Source organism: Acromyrmex echinatior, chromosome 15 (assembly GCF_024713525.1).
Source record: "Acromyrmex echinatior isolate Ae372 chromosome 15, ASM2471352v2, whole genome shotgun sequence".
NCBI lineage: Eukaryota > Metazoa > Arthropoda > Insecta > Hymenoptera > Formicidae > Acromyrmex > Acromyrmex echinatior.
In genome coordinates this window covers 6,367,778-6,386,962 of record NC_141866.1, presented here as the reverse complement: position 1 = coordinate 6,386,962, position 19,185 = coordinate 6,367,778, and the positions used below count along the sequence as shown (strand labels likewise).

The 19,185-nt window shown below is 33.1% G+C and overlaps 2 protein-coding genes across 2 annotated transcripts in view; one reads left to right on the top strand and one right to left on the bottom strand.

Moving 5' to 3' along the window:
- LOC105153049 (protein gooseberry-neuro) overlaps positions 1 to 2,456 on the top strand; it is a 33,052-nt gene extending 30,596 nt beyond the window's left edge. Inside the window, exons 4-6 of the mRNA XM_011067671.2 lie at positions 309 to 505; positions 1,194 to 1,617; positions 1,985 to 2,456. Of these exons, the coding sequence (XP_011065973.1) occupies positions 309 to 505; positions 1,194 to 1,617; positions 1,985 to 2,202 (839 nt within the window). The 3' untranslated portion in view covers positions 2,203 to 2,456. The remainder of the gene's footprint in view (positions 1 to 308; positions 506 to 1,193; positions 1,618 to 1,984) is intronic.
- Positions 2,457 to 3,803: 1,347 nt separating this feature from the next.
- The window catches only part of LOC105153041 (neuropeptide-like 1), a 41,226-nt gene continuing 25,844 nt past the window's right edge, over positions 3,804 to 19,185 (bottom strand). Inside the window, exons 4-7 of the mRNA XM_087414178.1 lie at positions 9,587 to 9,969; positions 8,432 to 9,303; positions 7,781 to 7,928; positions 3,804 to 6,468 (exon numbers count right to left, since the gene is read on the bottom strand). Coding sequence (XP_087270304.1) covers positions 6,255 to 6,468; positions 7,781 to 7,928; positions 8,432 to 9,303; positions 9,587 to 9,969 — 1,617 coding nt within the window. The 3' untranslated portion in view covers positions 3,804 to 6,254. The remainder of the gene's footprint in view (positions 6,469 to 7,780; positions 7,929 to 8,431; positions 9,304 to 9,586; positions 9,970 to 19,185) is intronic.

Genomic DNA, 19,185 nt, shown 5'->3' with positions numbered 1-19,185 from the left:
GAAGATATATTTTTACCACACGATGTATTTTTCCTGCTAAATTTCTTACATTTAGTAAATTATTATACTAACGTTTTTATATATACTAACTATTATACTAACGTTTTTGTTTATTAATAACTGCGGAATTAAGACAAGATTAATTATATTTAAGAGATACTTATATCATCTCGGAATTTTAATAATTAGTAAAAAAGCCTTCTCGATAAGTCATTCGGAATAATATGTCAATCTGAATTTCTAGAATATCTTAAATACTTTTCTCTGAATTTCTTAAATGTGACAATCTCGTCATTTTTACGGTCCAGGTCGCTGCGGTGACGACTCTGACACGGAAAGTGAGCCAGGCCTTCAATTGAAACGAAAGCAACGCAGAAGCAGAACAACGTTCACCAGTGAGCAGCTCGAACAGCTGGAAGCTGCGTTCCAACGAGCTCAATATCCAGATGTTTACTCCAGAGAGGAATTAGCCCAGAGAACTGGACTGACGGAAGCGAGGATTCAGGTGAATATCGCATGATGTTAGCTAATTTACTTTATTCATTAACGTAAAATATCACATCATTCATGAACACAATTCGAACAGAATTTCTGATTATCCAATCTTAATTATCTTTTTATCAGAAATTATTTAATAATTATTATTTTATTAAAAATTGTTAAAAATATGTCTTAAATTAAAGTCAAATTATTTTCGATAAAATTGTTTTGCTAATGAAGATTTTGTAACGCTAATTACAATTCAAGTACGAAGCAAAGAATAGATGTAGAAGCAATGAAAGCCGGGATATTGCTTGCACTGTACGTTATACACTATCCATCCAATGGCGCAACATCCTAAGACGGGACGGGGCATACCTCTCATGAGGTTTTCGTAACAATGGATTTTTTTCCGGAATTAGATTGTTAGTCTAATATCAAACCTCCAGCTTGAAGAGATCCATACATATATCCATTGATACCTGCAGTTTAACGCAGATTCGAACAGCGAACCGCGAAAAATCGCGTATATGGGGTGCAGGTGAGATCGAACTCGGATTTACAAATCGCGAATCAAATCGCACTGAGTGGTGAGCCACTCGGTGCTCTTATACACAGCGCGAGTAAAAAACGTTAATGCCTTTATCACGATTACCGTCAAATCGATTTCATCAAAAAGGTGCTACCGTCAAATGTCATGTACACCATTTCAGGTGTGGTTCAGCAATCGCAGGGCGCGACTCCGCAAACACAGCGGTAACATACAGCATCCGGTGACGAACCTGCAGTTGACGACCTGCCAATACGCAGCTAATCACGAGCTCGTACAGATACCGCAGGTGCCGCAGATGCCGAGCGGAATACCCCAGGTACCCACCACGTTGCATCACAGCCCGACGACGCTGCATCAGGCGCCTAACAGCGTTCACCAAGTCTCCGGCAGCACCGCTGTCGCCCAAATGGCGAGTACAATGGCTCAGGTACCCACTACGAGTAGCACTCTTCAGGGACACGCAGTCACTATTTCCGGTCATATCGGCTCGCTTCCTGCACACGCAACCTCCGTGCAACTCGCGCAGGTACCAACAATGCAACCACCCATCGCGCATGGTGCGCCATCGCTTTCGCACAATGCCGGTGAGTACTTTATAAGATCTTGCGAGTCACTGAGTTTTCTTGGAAGAGTCAGAAAACTATACTAAGTAGAAGCATATAGGCAGTTATAGGCAGTATAAGGCTGTGTTCTACTTGATGCTCGCAACGCTCTTGGAATCATTTCAACCTTGTTGTTTAATATGTTAAAATATGTTCAACAAAAATGTTTAAAAACAAATACAACAACAATGTTTAAAAACAAATATATTAATAAATATAGGTTGCAAATTTTTGAATTTGAAATACATTAAAGTGCCAAAGTATAATGAATGCCTAAATTCGAAATCTTACGTCTGCGCCAAAATATATTAATTATATCTATTTTGTCTATTTTGTCTTCGACTTTTAGGTAATACTGATTGGTCCAGAACACAGCTCAGCTGGGGACAGTTCAATCATTTTCAGAGCAGCGACTACGGCAATCATCAGCACGGGAGTTCCCAAAGTACTCAGCCTTCAAGTACTTCGAATACGGCGGGGACAACGCCAGAATGGTATGACCAAGGTTACGATTATGCTCAGCACACTCAACTTAATTATCACCGAAGTATGGGTGGAATATTTTAACTAATCAGTCAATTAGTTAATCTCTATTGTATAAAGAGATTAACTATCTATCTACATATTTTAACTATATATATGTATATATATGTACTATTTATATATATATGTATATAAAATAAATGAATATATATATGTATACATGATGTCCCGCAAATTTTTGCCAAGCGCTTTTGTGTAGAGCGGATTAAACTGAATTGAAAAGTTCTCTACTATTTTGCAATTTTCGCAATGATTAACGAGATATTAATTTTTATTCAAATATTATCAACTTTATAGAAAAACAATGAAAGACAAAAATTGTTTATTTTCTTCTCACAGAGTTTTGAGAATTTTTTAAGAATATTTTAATACCGTATTTTTCATTTTGGTAAAAATAGTAGCCTATATATGTGTATATATATATATATATATATATACACATACATATACATATACACACACATATATATATGTATATGTATATCTGTATGTATATATATATATATATATATATATATATATATATATATATATATATATGAAAATGCAGTACTAAAAAGTTGATAAAAAAATTCTGAAAAAATTCTTAGAGCTTTATTCAATGGCACTATGCCTATGGTCTACACTGGACCCGAGCCTCTGGAGATGAGATTTCGAAATAATTTTTCCTATAACCTAATTCCAACCTCCTACCTTGCGAATCGATGCATCTACTGGTATATAGAAGCTACAGTTTTAACGCCAGCTCTGGATTGTAAATATACTCTCGATTTGTCATTGCCTTCTGAAAGATGGCAATTAAATCAAATTTTTATGTTCTAAGTTAGTTTGAACCGAGGTTTGAACGTCTTTAGCACAAAAAGTAGCTGCGCTGCACTCTACGCTATGATTGTCACATATAAATATATTACTTTTATATAATTATAATTATATAATTATATTAGGTGTTGGAATTAATTCGTAGCGTTTTACAAGTGATAGGAAGTACTTTCATTAATATATTTTTTAATGCTCATGTGAAATAAATAACATTCTTTTATTAAAAACGCTACGAATTAATTCCAACACCTAATATATTAGTACATAATTATTATATTCTGTATATAAATGTATAAAATTGAATGTAAAAAACAGGATTATAAATAAATTACTATAAATTATTATATTCTTTACACATATAGTTACATAAATTCTTTATCAATTTATATGTAATCCTATATATATTTTTTATTCCCTTTCCTGAAGTTTTAAAATAATATAAAAATAAAGTCTGATGTCAACAACCTATTAGATAATTTGTTGTATCAATGACAGTAGATAATAAAATTAATAGTTTTCTATTAAAATAATACTATAACACTTTACAAATAATATTATTGCAATTATTTATTTAATTATTAAAGGTAATTGTCATTAAAATAAAATGCAAAAAAAATGGAATACTTATAATTTATCAAATCATAAAATTTACAATAACATGATTCTTATTTACTGCATTTTAATATTTTCTTCTTCCTTATTTAGTTATATTCTTTATTTTAAGAATAATCGGCATTTAACGATATTATTTAGCAATAAAACTTGAGAACAAGGGAAAAATTTTCATTTGCAGAATGAAATTCGAGTTTATTACTTCAATATTATTATCGTTTTATTGTCACTTCGATTATCCATTATTGTCTAGACAAACACATAGTACTTTAAGTCGTAAAGTTAAAGAGAACTCGACAGAGACTTATATGTCATCCACAGCAATGATAGACCGATGATGCCGCGACATCGAGCGTATTTCGATTGATACGTGTAATACCACATACATGTTACACAACGACATTTCTAACAATATTTAAATGAGATACAATGTGGAGATTAGGATGAAACTGAATTCGCGTTATCGCCATGGAGCTCGCAAGCTCTCTGAGCACTAATTTGGCATTTACATCATACATGTTACTACGCTCACGGAGATTATTTCCTGGCTTCGTCGATCTTGCATGCGTATATCGCGAACGATCGAAAGTTTCACGGCTCTAATCATAGGACTTCGAGAAAATAACGAAAGTAACAAGACAAATATTCATAGATGAGGAACGAGGATGGCACCGCAAAGTGGTGCTATATATTTTAGTTCGTTACATGAAAAATGCCTGTCACTTTTCTTGTTTTCCTGTTAAAATCTTTGAACGCTTCTGCGAGTGCAACGTTCTTAATTAAATTTATCATGAAAAAGACATTCATATAATAATGCCATTTGTAAAAATGGAAATTGTTAATTCAGATATATATAGATTGTAAGTTTTATGATCTAATTCTATAAAAGACAAAAGATAAAAGAGAAGCATGTAATTAACTTCATATTTTTCATAAATTTTTTTCCAAATTTTAAAATTGTATGAAAAGAATTGGAAATTGCTTTATTACGTCAATGAAGCAACATATATATACTTGATATGCTTTAAGCGAATACGTTTTTCAAGCAATTAACAAATGTAATGAATATCTATATATTCGTTGCATCTGACTCTTAACATCACAACTATCTAAAATCACATGACGAGGAAAAATACTAATCATAATAACATGGTGAGAAATATCTGGGGAATGACGAACAATCTTTTTCGATTTAGCTAATGATCATCGATATTATATCGTATTTCGTAATTGTAACTTACTCTTTTTGCGAGTAACATATTTTTTTAATACTTCGACGATAATTTATGTTTTCACCAAGTAATAGTCACCAAATTGACATATGCAAATTTTTTATCCTTTTTTTATGATCTTACATTTCGTCACGGCCACCGTGTAAAATATTTCGATCTCGCAATGATTTATCGGTGAAGTCCGAGCTAAATAATAATCATCAAAGTAACATATAGCCTCTCCCACGACTACACTCGTTTAAATAGGAAATTGGTCAAGGAATAAAATATTTCGACCTCGCGATGATTTATTAAACTAACGGTTAAATTGGTCTTTCGTTCCCTCTTCATTCATTTACACACACACACACACACACACGCACGCACGCACGCACGCACGCACGCACGCACGCACACGCACACCCGCATACACCCCCCCCCCATACACACACATATATATATATACATATATATATATATACATATATATATATATCGTCGCAAACGACGTAACGAGAAAAGAAAGAATCGCGAGGTATTGCTCAATGAACATCACCAAAAGTTTATTAATGATACTGATATTAAATGGCGTTAATGATTAGAGACCAATGCCAAATCGCAAACCTGAACGATCGTTATTATATTATTGTTTCGTTCGATCAAGGATATTTCTCGCCTTGCTTCGGAAAATACACGAATTACAAAAACTGGCAGATATGTCTGCTATACATCAATTGGAAGGAGGCATCGAGATACAAATATTAAGAGAAACATACGTGCTTACAGAAATTTGTAAATTTAGAGATTATCGATGACAAAGTCCTTTACATAACATCCAGAAACTTGTAACTGCGGAGGAAAATCTATTTATTTTTGAGCGAGAAAAATTTGCTTCTTTTCCAGATATACGCTTTTCGCATAACGATTTAAAATCTGTTCGAAACAGACGGCACATTTAAGGCGTCAATCATTAGGATTACGTGAAATTATTATTGTCGGCGAGCAGTAAGCTTATTGTCCATCGACGGATCTTGCGATCAATTCTTCTCAATGAATCTGTGAAATTAGTCGCTAATTAAATTGTGTGACGGACTTCCCCACTTCTATTACCGTTTCTAATTTTGATCAACTTTTTTCTCTTTTTTTTTTAGCATTTTTTTGTGTGATATTATTATTTTTATAATTCGCTGGTAGATCATTACTTAAAAGATCATTAATGGTCGAGACATATATATTCGTAGATATCTACCGTTGACAAGGGATAATCAGTAGCCAATAAGGAAGAACGTCAGACACAAGATCCGAATATTTACATCCGTTTCCTCTCACTCCCCTTACGGATCGCTGAGTAAAACGTGTGAGTCCAATATATGACATAATTTGTACGGTATCGTCGCTCTGGACGAACAGAGAGGCGAGGCGAGGCGAGGGTTTTTACATGGAATTGGACACGATGCGAGAGTTCGACGTCCGCAGGAAGTTATCGATGTCCGGTAACAGGAACCTCTTGAAGCCATGTCGACAATCTCCGTGCAGGCGGTGCAGGGACTGCAGGTAGCGGGTTTTCGGGATGAACGGTCTTAGCGACCGAGTCTTAGCTGACGCGAGGGGGGTGTAGTTGGACGAGGTCCCATCTGCGGGATCCTCCCTGAAATTCATTTGCACCCTCGTTATGTTTTGCAGAATGCCGCTCGTTTGACAACCATATACAATTGCATCAATTCTAAACATGTAACTAATCGATAGCACGCGCTATTGACAGCGTCAACGCGAACATTTATTTGATGAAAACGATGGCAGAAAATTTGATAAAAACGAAAATTCATTCATGCACCAGCTGTTGATTATTTATAAAAATTTCAAATTTTTTTCTATAAAATCCTTTACTTTATAGAAAAAAAATTGATTAATATAGAGAAGAATACAATATATATATATGTGTACAATATAAACATTTATGTTATTAAAATAATTATCGACGTTTTTTCCAATATGACCAATTCGATGATTCCAGAAAGACTCCGATAGCGCAGAAACGTTCAACATATTGAACATCTAACACCAATGTAATGTACACCAATGTAATATACACAAGTATTTTAGCAATAGTTTTTTAATCCTATCAATTACACGAGTTACCATTTTACTGAAAACTCACATAATGTCGCGCAAACCATTAAAATAAAAATGAAACAATATAAAAATCATTCCGATATAACACTGCATTTTTTAACATAATCTAGAAAAGTGCCGCTTCACGGTACTCATGGTTCCCAACAATTAAGTTCAATAATAATTCAAAGGCTGTAAATATAGAGACTGAAATTTTAAATAAATCACACTCTTCATTGTTCGTGATTTTTCGAATAATTGAATAATTAAACGTATTTTAACATTTTTAATAATTAAATATATTTTTAAAAGAATAAAAATTAATTAATGTTGGGAACCATTCGATAAGAAACATTAAGAATTACTAACTAGAATTACTAACACCGAATAAACGTGACAAACTATAACACCGATTCTACGCCGTCTAATCGTCTAACATCGATCAACTACCAGCGTTCTAATGATCTAATATGTAGTCTCTAACAGCGAGACGTTGTACTACATCGAAACATTGTACACCCAACTACCGTGATGAGTCCCGAGATGATATCGTGGTAGTAGAAGAAGAAGACACAATTGGAGAACGTTTTATTTTGTACGTGGTGATTTGTAGGTGGTTGTTGGTATTTGGTGGGTAATCATTGACGTGACGTGACATGACGTGGCTGTTAAATCTGTTGGTACTGGCACACACATAAATATGACATATTTTCTCAATCTGTAGGTAGAGTTCTACTTGAGTACAGGTACTGGCAAAACGGTTGACATATCACACCGAGGTAGGAGAAGAGGGCACGGCGAAGGATAGAGAGATAGAGAGACAGAGAGCGGCTGCCTAATGGCCTGACCTTTCGACCAGATATCGCGGTGACCGAGAGAATCGTGATGCACGGAACGACGGGAGCCAGCCGAGGCGTGCGAGGGCTCCGATATGTCTCTTACTTGGTTGCAATACTTCAGTGTAGCCCGAGTCGGCCGGCATCTCCGGCGAGGAACCTGTTCTCGACAGAGTTTATGGTTGACAACAGACGATGTCGATTTGTTCGATGCCATTTTTTTCCTATTACGCTATTGTGGAATTTTGAAGGTGAATGAGCAACGATGCATCATGGATGCGTACAAGAGAAAAAAAATTTATTGAATTGTGATCCCGCGATTAATGCGGATTCTTCTAGCTGACGGATCAATCGGCGAGTTTAAATATTGATCAACAAAAAGAAAGAAAATACGATTTGAATTTTACTCACGTAAAACGGAAGCGCGATAAATTCGCAATAGTGCTGTGACATTTGATAGCCTTCGTTCGCGTTATAAATGTAAAATCGGGTTTAAGGTTAATAAGGAATTGTTATCAATTAATAACGCTTGAAATGTCGCATGTCACGCATAGTATAAATGTAAAATAAATTCTGTAGGAGTTTATTTTACATTTATCTCTCGTGAAGATCAATCCTTAGATGAATACCAACCAAAATATCGGATGTTCCAATTTTACTCACCTAGGAACCTCTTCTCCGTGTTCGGATAATGATCGGCGAGTGCCTCGATCATGTCCTCATAATCGAGTATGTTAGTATTCTGCACGACAGGCAGCGGATACTCATCGGAAAAGTCGATCTGTCGTTTGTGCCTCGTTTGTGAAGTCGCTGCGTCCATCCTTCTATTTGATCTGTTCTTCGCTCTGCTGTCGTCTAGCTCCTCCGAGATGCTGAAGAGTGTGGGCCAGTTGCCGGCAACGTTCTCTTTAGCATCGTTTCCGTTGTTGTGATCTTGTTTGATAAGCTGCTGGAGGTCCAAGGGCTCACTGGGTGCCTCGTGATCGTTCAAGGATCTCCCGTGACGGTTGAGCACCCGGGCGATCATCCTACCTACACCCGCGGTGCCGCCTCGTTTCATGAAACCAGGCCAGTCGGCGTTTCTGGCCAATGATGCAATGTTGCGCTTGCCCTCGTCGTATCCACGGACCGGATAACCGCCGTTTCGAACCAACGAACCGAGATATCGCTTACCGTAGGGCAGAGAAGAATCTCTGGCTAGCGCGGCGACGTTTCTCTTACCATTCTGCGGCAGCATGGAGTCTCTCGCCAGAGAAGCGACGTTTCTTTTACCGCTCATAGGCAGCATGCTTTGCCTGGCCAGGGAACCGATGTTTCTCTTGCCGCTCATCGTATTGTAATCTCGAAGCACCGAGCCGATGTGACGTCTACCCGTGGGTAATGCGAAGTCCCGCGCCAAGGCGCCGACGTTACGTTTGTCTAACGGATACTCGATCAATTCTGGGTCCAGTTTAACTTGGTAATCGTAGATTCCGGATGTACGTCGACGATACTCGTCGCCCATCAACGCGCGCACCAGCTCATCTAGATTATCGCTTAATTCGACAAATTAATTAATGCAAGTAACTGAATAAATATGACATGGTGAGGGGAAAAGGGGTAATATTTTTAATAATAAAATTAATATGAGATTATTATAAAGTTATTAAATAGTATTTATTCAACAAGAGTCAAAAGATCATTAAAATGCAATACGATTTCTAATCCTTTTATTTTTATTGTGGCATATCTTTTTTTGTACGGAAATTTTTAATATTTTCTGTTCAAAATTATTAAGAGGATATATTTTCAGGGGAATCAGAAAAATCTCTAATATACCTAGATATATTGATACTCCTCTTTTCCTCGTCATCACCATCGTCCTCGCGCTCCTGTACGATAAATGGTAGATCATCGTTTTTGGCCAAGGTAGCAAGACTGCGTTTTTCCGATTCGGGAATCAAATCCCGCGTTACGAGATGTCCACGAATCGTAAGATCCCTGAGGAGCTCCAGATAAATATCACTAGGTATACAGATTTCAGCGTCATCATTCTCCTCGGAACTAAGAGCTTTCAGATGAGCCATGTCGTTATGATTCTTCGCCTCTTGAATTATCCTCGAATACGCTGCCAGATTCGAACTTACTTCCGGTAAACGCAACAACGTCAGGAAGATCTTCTTTGGTATGCATTGGCTGCCTTCTTCGTCTTGACATGTCACCTGGAGCAAATGTGATCAGTTACGGATCAATAGGTCCTCTTCGCATCTTACTTTTTGCACAAAAGAATTTAGCACTTTATTCATACTCTTCAATATTCTTTTATTATCTTATGTACGTCGATGTACATATACAATTATACACATTGCACTTAGAGAAAAATATAGAAATATTTATATATATATATATATATATATATATATATATATATATATTATATATATATATTAAATAAACTGTTTTTAATTGCAATAAAAACTCTAAAATAGTTTATTTAATTGTGACATTAATTCTAAATATCTAAATTCTTTAGAATAAAATTTCACTGTTAAAGAGTGATAGAATTTTCACTTTTCAGAATAAGATTTAAAGAGATAAAACTTTTGTATAATTGTCATCTATATATAATTGTTATCGCTGTGTTTTTTCTTTGAGTATTCATTTAATTATTATGTAATAATCACCATTGATACAGAAATAAATTATACGATATTGATACATAAAATATTATCGGCGTTACACGCTATATAATTACATTCCAATAAACTCCAATAATAAAAATAATGCAAGAAGCACGCGGAAATTGAAATATCTGATAAACCAGAACATTCGTCTTTGGTATTGTTGAATTTGTCGATTTATCTTCATTATGCAATTTTATTAAATTCTCTATGGATATGTATATATGCTTTCAATACGACGAAATCTAATATCACACATGAATGTGCTTCGCAAATATATGTCAATATATGTTTAGTTGAATTTCACCAACTAAACTGTCTAAAAAGAAGACAATAAAATGCAGGAAGTGTCAATATTCTTTCATATTTTATTTGACAGCGATAGATTTCTAGGTGATTTGTCGTCTCGCTGACAGAACGATATCGTTTTCGTATTATCCTTCAACTGCTGCGTATTTGGACAAACGGAGTTGACTTATGACGTCATTTAGGTTTATTTTAACAGATAGCTCTCTCGTTTGAAAAAACAGTAACTTAAAAATTATTTTCTCTGCCTTTGCTGGTTAACACGTACATAAAGTTCTTGAAACACTAGATTAGTTTGTATATGTATCTATATACACACACACACACATATTATATATATATATATATATATACATTTATATATATAAATACACAAATTAATGCTAGAATTTCAAAGTCACGTTGTTATGTAATAATACAAATATATTATAAAATGCATACTGTTTAATTTTTTTTCTAGTAAATTTTATTATTATGAATTATATTTTTATTATTATCATTTAATGTGAAAAATTAAAACATGTTTATATTATGGAAAAATAATTACCAAATTAGTAGAGTAAATCACGGGTGAAGTTTATAAAAGCAAACCGATAACACAAAGCTCATAGAATTTATTATGAGAAATAAAATACCAGCATGATCTGCTCGATGTTTCCGGCATTCCACTTCATTTCAATCCCCCATTATTTCCACAATGCTCAAGGTAACTGAGCATTTATATAATCCCATTAAATCCCATTTTAATCGATTGTCATGAATCCGAGTCACGTGCACGTGGCTCGTGCAAGGCGGTCGTCACGTTTTGACACTAATTTTTCAGGAAGAACATGACGACACCGGCAGCAATACTGACTATGCGTCCACGTGGATTTATGAAAATTCGACGAGATACGAGATACGCGAGAATTAATCTGATGCATAACATGCGAAATATGTGCCAGCTGCGCTATAATTAAATGATCACCCCTATGTCAGGAATGAATTAAATCGTGGCCGCGACACGTCGTTTATGATCACGGATATTACACTGTAGTTTACGGGAAATACGCGGAGCGAAAATGGTAATGAAGGGAATATAGCACATTTGCGAAGTGCTGAAAGCACGTAGCGTTTGACGTCTACCGTTGGAACTTTGTGCGGTATCAATCGCTATCAGCGTTTGTGTAGGCTTTGCAACGGCAATAAATTTTTTATTGCATTCTATAAAATTCGTATCTTTCAACACAGGCGGCGATATATACAGATTTAAGAATAATGTATATTTGCGTTTTTATAGAAGAATTTATATTCAACATATTTCAATATATTTGCGTCTTTTATAAAAAAATTTAAACTTTATAAGTAATATTCCAGAGTATCTTTACGTTATTCTACAATGAAAAAAATACAAGAAATTGGCATACAAAATATAATATTATCATTTAATTATTCAATTTTCAGACTTTGGTGATCGTTAATAAATTTTTTTTATATCAACTTTATACCAAATTAAAAGTAAATATATATCTTATAATATATAAACTAAATGACATTTTATGTTTTACCCTGTTTAATTACGATGAATTAATTTACTTATCAGACTAATTTCGTTAAAATTTAATTTACATGATGTTCTGTTTAGCGTCGACTTATTTTACCTTCAAATTTATGCCAATGGAACTGGCTCAAAGTACCTTCGCAATATTGTTCTGCTTCGCGTAAATTGTGGAATGGTTTGCAAATTTCGGTCAGATGTCGTTGATATTAACTGTGATCGTATTTCGTGAGCGTTTGGTAATATCCTTTGAACATGACACCGTAAGCGAACGCGCATTTGAACATGCTTTTATACCGTCAAAATGTGATATCTAACATTGCGGTAAAGAAATCATATTTGATAGCGTGCGCATTATTAAAAGAATTTAAAAAATGATAACAAATATTAAAGAAACCAAACATGTTTCAATAAAAATAGTTTATATGACAAAACTGATAAAATTGTCAAGACTCGACATCTGGAAGTTATTGACGTTGAAACTGATACAAATAGGATACGAGCGTAAACAATGATTTTAGTACAATATATCAGGAAATATTTGTCACCGTCCGGTAACGTAATTAACGTTATTACGGTGGTAGATTAGTGACGCTTCAAATCCAATTTCGGTGATGCGCTTGACGTCAAGCTCTGCATATGATAGCTACAATTACAACACACGTCTGCGGCCAAAGGACCATGTGACACCTGTAGTTTACATTTTACTGCGCTGAATTTAAACAAATTTCAATATTCATAAAAATTGAAACAATTTTTTTGTGCTGCGTGATGCTCTCTTATTCGAAACTTTTAAAATAAAAAATCAAATTATTGAAATTACTGGACAAAATAAATTTTAAAAAAATCTCTCCATAATAATAGGTTCAAGTATCAAATAAATTTCGGAATATCAGATAAACTTTATAATGTTTAAAATGTTTGCATAATTTGATCAAGCTAGGCAATAACTTACTGCGCCGTTAAAGAAGTTTGCACATAAATTTGTCAGAGATAAAGAGAATTTTTTACGCTCGAGAAAAGATCTATAAAGTTTGTTACAGAAATCATTAACAGATAAAAAATCCATTCGATTTTAAGAAGATATAAGAATTTCAATATTCCTTGCACACGTTTATGTGGAACATCACGCAACATCTGCTGCGTTTCATATTGTACAATCTTGCTTCTGCATAAGATAACTGTCCCAATTACTGTGTCCCTTAGTGTGCTTTTGTATTTCGATCATAATATGTATTTAAATTATAAAGAAAACTAGAACGAATAAATAAGAAAAAATATTTTTTTTTATTAAGTTAAATTATTAATACGAAGATGATATTTTATTTTTTGAATATTAAAGAATTTTAAATATTTTTCAAAAGATATGAGGAATTTGTGTAAATCCAGTAATACGTACTGTAAGATTTTAAACTTGTCGTTATTAATGTGCCCTGTATTGGAGCTGAGAACGTTGTGTTATGAGTGTACATTAAAATAAATATTTGAATAATTGAAATAATGATTTAAGTAATATATTAACTCTTAAACTTTACCTGTTGTAGTATATGTTAAAATGAGTTAAATGTGGATAGGCGCACAAATTGGGGGCACATTAATAAGACTATCGCCATTTGGAGGACTTACTAATAGGAACAAAAACATATTTTTTATTTTTCAACGTCAAAAACGTTATAAAGTATTAATATTTTTTAGATTAAAGAAATATTATGAGAAAAAGAAATAGTTGGAAATACTGATTGCAAGCAGATAAAATTAAAGCTACAATATTTAATAATTAATTCAGGAATAAGTAATTTGCCTAAAAGGGCACATTAATAGGGACAGTTACCCTATGAGAAATGTACGCAAATTTGCGTAGCAGAAACACACGCACATTTGCGGAAATTTGACTGCGCAGCTATAGTAATTTAATCTCGTTTATTCACCCGTTATTCACATCCTCTGACAAAATCCTCTCCAATAAAATTTTTAATATAACTTTTATATAATCTCGTTTCCGATAATAAAATATATAACTAAAATATACATTATCACAATTTACATTATCTAATCGAACAAGCTTCATTTATGCGAATTACCGAAGTTTATAATATAATTTTTGTAAATCTCTCGCAAATCATTGTATTTAACAAGTGATACGAAAATTCCATCTTGCAACGTTAATGAAGTAAATGTTTAATTATTGGCTCACTTCCGGAGACTGTTGCTTTGCGAAAGGTCAGAGGATAATTCTTGTACGCGGGAAGTGTTACCAGTGATCACAGCCATGTTTCATTAAACCCCCTCTTTGAGGCATGTTAAATCGTAGTCCTTGGCTAGTAGAACTAAATTGAATCCCTAGGAAACTACCGTGAGTTATCTTGTAATGAAAATCCACCAATTACATCACATATACCAAATACCAAGTATTAATTCCTTCAATGAATAATAAATCCGAAATTCTACTTTTGTTCTTGCAAAATTAGTAACAAAATGAAGTCGGATCCGAATTGACAATTGAATTAAAAATTGAAATAGTTGAATTAACGTACATTTTTTTATAAAATATGCGAAGCAGCTTATTATTTAACTACGAATAAACACACGCACAAATCCTCAAAAAATTATATATCAACGGAATTTGTCACAATTTCAAATGACATAGTATTACATGTACGGACCATTTATCCGAAACATTATTTTAAATTACAAGCATTAATTTTAATTTTACTTCTCTGGAAAATGTTATTTATATAGTTAAAAATTAATACAAATTTACTAAAATAATTGTAAATTAACGAATATAAAAAAGGATCTGTATAAAAGATTTTGATTATTTGATAATTTACAATTATCAAATAATTAAAATCTTTTATACAGATCCTTTTTTAAAAGACTTTATAGTATTATTACATAAATTCAATTTATCACTCCTTTCGAGCTAATTTAATACAGATATTTCTATTAAATTGCTCCTCCGAAGTATCTTTACCAAAGAATACACTAACAATCTTTCTATAGTTTTTAGGAGTTTTTAAAATTCACTTGGCATCTAAGAGATGGGGCATAATATTCGAATACTTGGGCAAATTGAAGAGGACGTTCCTGACGGAACGAAGCAATGTAAATTCTTGCTGTCTTGTACGAAATTTGGTTGTAAAAGTATTCAATCGCCCATCCCTCCATCCTTTGAACAGCTCCTGTGAATTTTCCCGCTCCTTCTTTCTATTTGCTCCATTTTCAATATCATGTCTTCGCATCTGAGTTAATTTATCGGTAAAGTAAACGTTTAGTTCTCGATGCGCATAAATTCTATAGGGATATCGAGAATCTATTGGATTCATACATTCTAAAGGTTATATTTTTCAATGGAAATATATGGATTTGTTTAATCCCTGGCTAATAAAAATTCTTCTATTTGTCTCAAATAACCCAATAATATTAATGATTGTTGTTACAATAAATTATTAACGATCTTCCTTCATTAAGCACAGAAGAATAAATTTGAAAAAAACATTATGTAATATTGTTTAATAATTTTAAAATACGTATTATTAGAATTTAAAACGAAGCAATATCATAAATTTATTATATGATTATATTTAATATATTTATCCAGAGATTGCTTGTTTTTTTTCAATACTATGTTTTTAATAAGGAAACTTTACTGACCACAGCAAATTGCAAACTGGACAAAATTTCTTTACGAAAGAATTGTAAATACTATACAAGCGAAGTGTATTTGAACGAAGCGCAATGGCAAGTGACAAAGCGTTTTCCGATCTGTCGATGCCATATTCAACATGCGCCACGTTGCTGATACGTTCTTTTATGTGGCTTGAAGAACGCATTTGTATTCACTCGACATTGCCTTTTTTTTACAGGCGATTAACTGCGCCCTGTAAGTCCCGCCAGTAAGTTCACTTATGAGTTGCCCTTGACAAATAAAAACCTTACAATTTTGCAAAAGCGACGCAATCTGAAGATCGTCATACACATAAGCAGGTATGAGGAGACTTTGGATTCTCGACAATGCACTAGGACTCTCAAAAAAGTTTTCACCATTGTTGACTGATGTTACATGCATTCGCACTTGCTCTGCAAATCGTATTTGAAGTGCAGGCAAAAGTCTTCGTTTCTACCAAAAAGCTAGATGTGTTTTTTCTTCCAACATATGTCTCATAAAATATCAATCTTTTTTTGCTCGTTGAATATATTTTTATTTGGCGAAATAAAATACCCTGTAAAGAGAATGAAGAGAAAATTTTTTCATATCTCTCTCTCTCTTCCTCTTTTTCTTTTCCACATTTTTTCCAGAGATATACGTGTCATTTATTAATATTTTACTGTGTATTCAATCAGGTTTTATTTAAACTAAAAAATGTTAATTATTATGCATATAATACATACTCAAGAGAAATGTTAAATTAAAAATGAAATTAACTCAGGAATGGAAAAACTTTTCAACTTTGTCATGTAACGTATTTAAAATACGACGAAATCCTTTTATAATAAAATCGCTTCAAGGAACCTTGTTTCTAAAACTTAATAAATTTAATAAGTAACTTCTACTAGAATATTAAACTGTGTACAAAACAATTTTCACGCGTATGATAACTTTGAAAAATTTAAATCGGTTTACAATTGTCTGTCTGAAAGCTTAGAGCGGAAAATGTACTGAGTAGGAAAATTAATGCGAAGCTATTTAACAAATAACATTCGTAATACACTGTTGCATTAGATAGAGATTACTCGATCTCGTGTACTAACTATAGCTAATTGAGATAATCGCATTATCAAAACTTGCGTGCGTATTTAGATTTGTGTCAAAATAGACTGCTTTAATCGTATTCGTACATGTCGGCACTTCAGTCTAACGCGATTTATATCACTTATTTTTGTAACACTTGTTCAATAATTACGTCTTATTATCGGAAACCATAATCCGTCTCAATTCTATTTATCGTTTTATTATTTTTTCAGTACATTTTATACTTTAGTTAGATATCAAAGGAATGATGGTAACTCACATTTGTTATTTAACTTCCATGTATATCAAAACGTAAATCTTCATTTCTAGGTAATTTCAAAGTAAATAACGTCTGTACGAATATATGCACTTAGCAAATAGTAGACTAAATATAAATCAAATTTAATACATTTTTTTTTTAGTTGAATTATTTAACTCTATCGTTTTAGTGACGTTAATGACATAATGGGAGCGAAGATGACCTATAGAAATGGTTAAAAATAACTCAAATTGGGTAGAATTTGACATTAAACATTTAACGGTGTATCACGATAGAAATTATTAACAGCAAATTAATAACAATATTCAATAATAATTAATATGTATATAAAATTATTAATAATAATTGATATGTATATAAAATACGAGCAATGGCTATATTTTTTAAAGATTATAAAAAAAATATTAATAACAGTTTTTATTTAAATGGCAAGGTCTTCTTCACAAATGTGTATACGGCAATTGCATTAGCAAAACTTGTTTGCTGAGTATTCAAATTTGCGTCGACCTAGACTGCCCTAATCATGTGTCGCAATGTATATATATATATATATCGGCACTTTAATCTGGCATCGCGATCTATTTTATTACTTATTTTTGGAACACTTGTTTAACAATCACATCTTATTACTGGAAATCATAATCTGTCTCGATTTCATATTTTATTCTATTTTCATTCGAAACGGCAAAAGCACCGTTCACAAATGTACATGCCAATTTATTTCATATAATGCCACCTCTAATCTATCCGAGCTTTCTATTTAAAGAATACGATATGCATGTCATGCTACTTTTTCATGACGTAACTGAGATTATAAAAGAGATCTTGCTCTATCAATGACTCCTCCGTATCGTCCCACGCGACCTATGAAGTTCGGCCTGCCTTGTTTTCTGCGAACAGATGTGATTAATGAGACGGCGTGTAGACATTTTCTTGGAAATAACATAGATTGTATAGATTGTACACGACCGAGGATCTTCGGTGACAGATCGCTCAAAAAATAATCAAAGTGATTGCGCGAACTGAATGTAAGAGACGATAACGATGGGCCGTCTAAATGATGTTATTATCTCATCGATTTTTCCGCCTACGACTCGCACCTAAACGAACTGCCAAAAAAAGGGGATTATAAGCCTCTTTTATATTGTACAGTTGATGTATCGATGATCATGACTGGTTCTTTTTATTCTGAAGATAATTATATCCATCAATCAAAGTAATTGACATTTAAGAATATCACCAAAAATGTACCGAGAATAACTAATAAAAGTGACTCTCTGGAGTAAAACAAGCCGTGACATTTATATCCTTCGTAAATAAAGGTGGAAATAGAATGGTAGAAATTAAATTCACGTGAACACAAAAGTAAGAATTATCAAAGTTGTCGAAGTATTAATTCAGTTCAAATACTATTTCAGGAATCTTCGACTAAGAGTTAATTAACTATTACTAAAGCTCTTTCGATCTAAATTACGAAATTTCTAAAATACAAGACATTCATTTAGACGTGCCATTCAAGCTCCATTCGTTTGTATCGTGTAGATAAGCCTCCTTTTAGTGACACGAGACGGTGCAAACTCTAATCTGATTAAGAAGGATAATGTGTAGTGTAAGATTCGTCAACTAAATTAGAAATGTATTCAGATGAATATACAGAAATGAAATGTAGCAAGCGACCCTTCATAAGATTCACAATAGGAGCAAAAAAAGCATTAGCGTATAGAGAAGTGAAATAGGAAACGTTATATTCTTTAATATAATTAGTATTCATAATTATTGGAAAATTGATGAAAATAAATCAAATAATAGAATCTTATTTTCGGTTAAAGCGGATCTTAGAATTAGAGTGCTTATTAATATTCAATATACAAATTTCCAAATATATTATTTTGTTCTATAAAT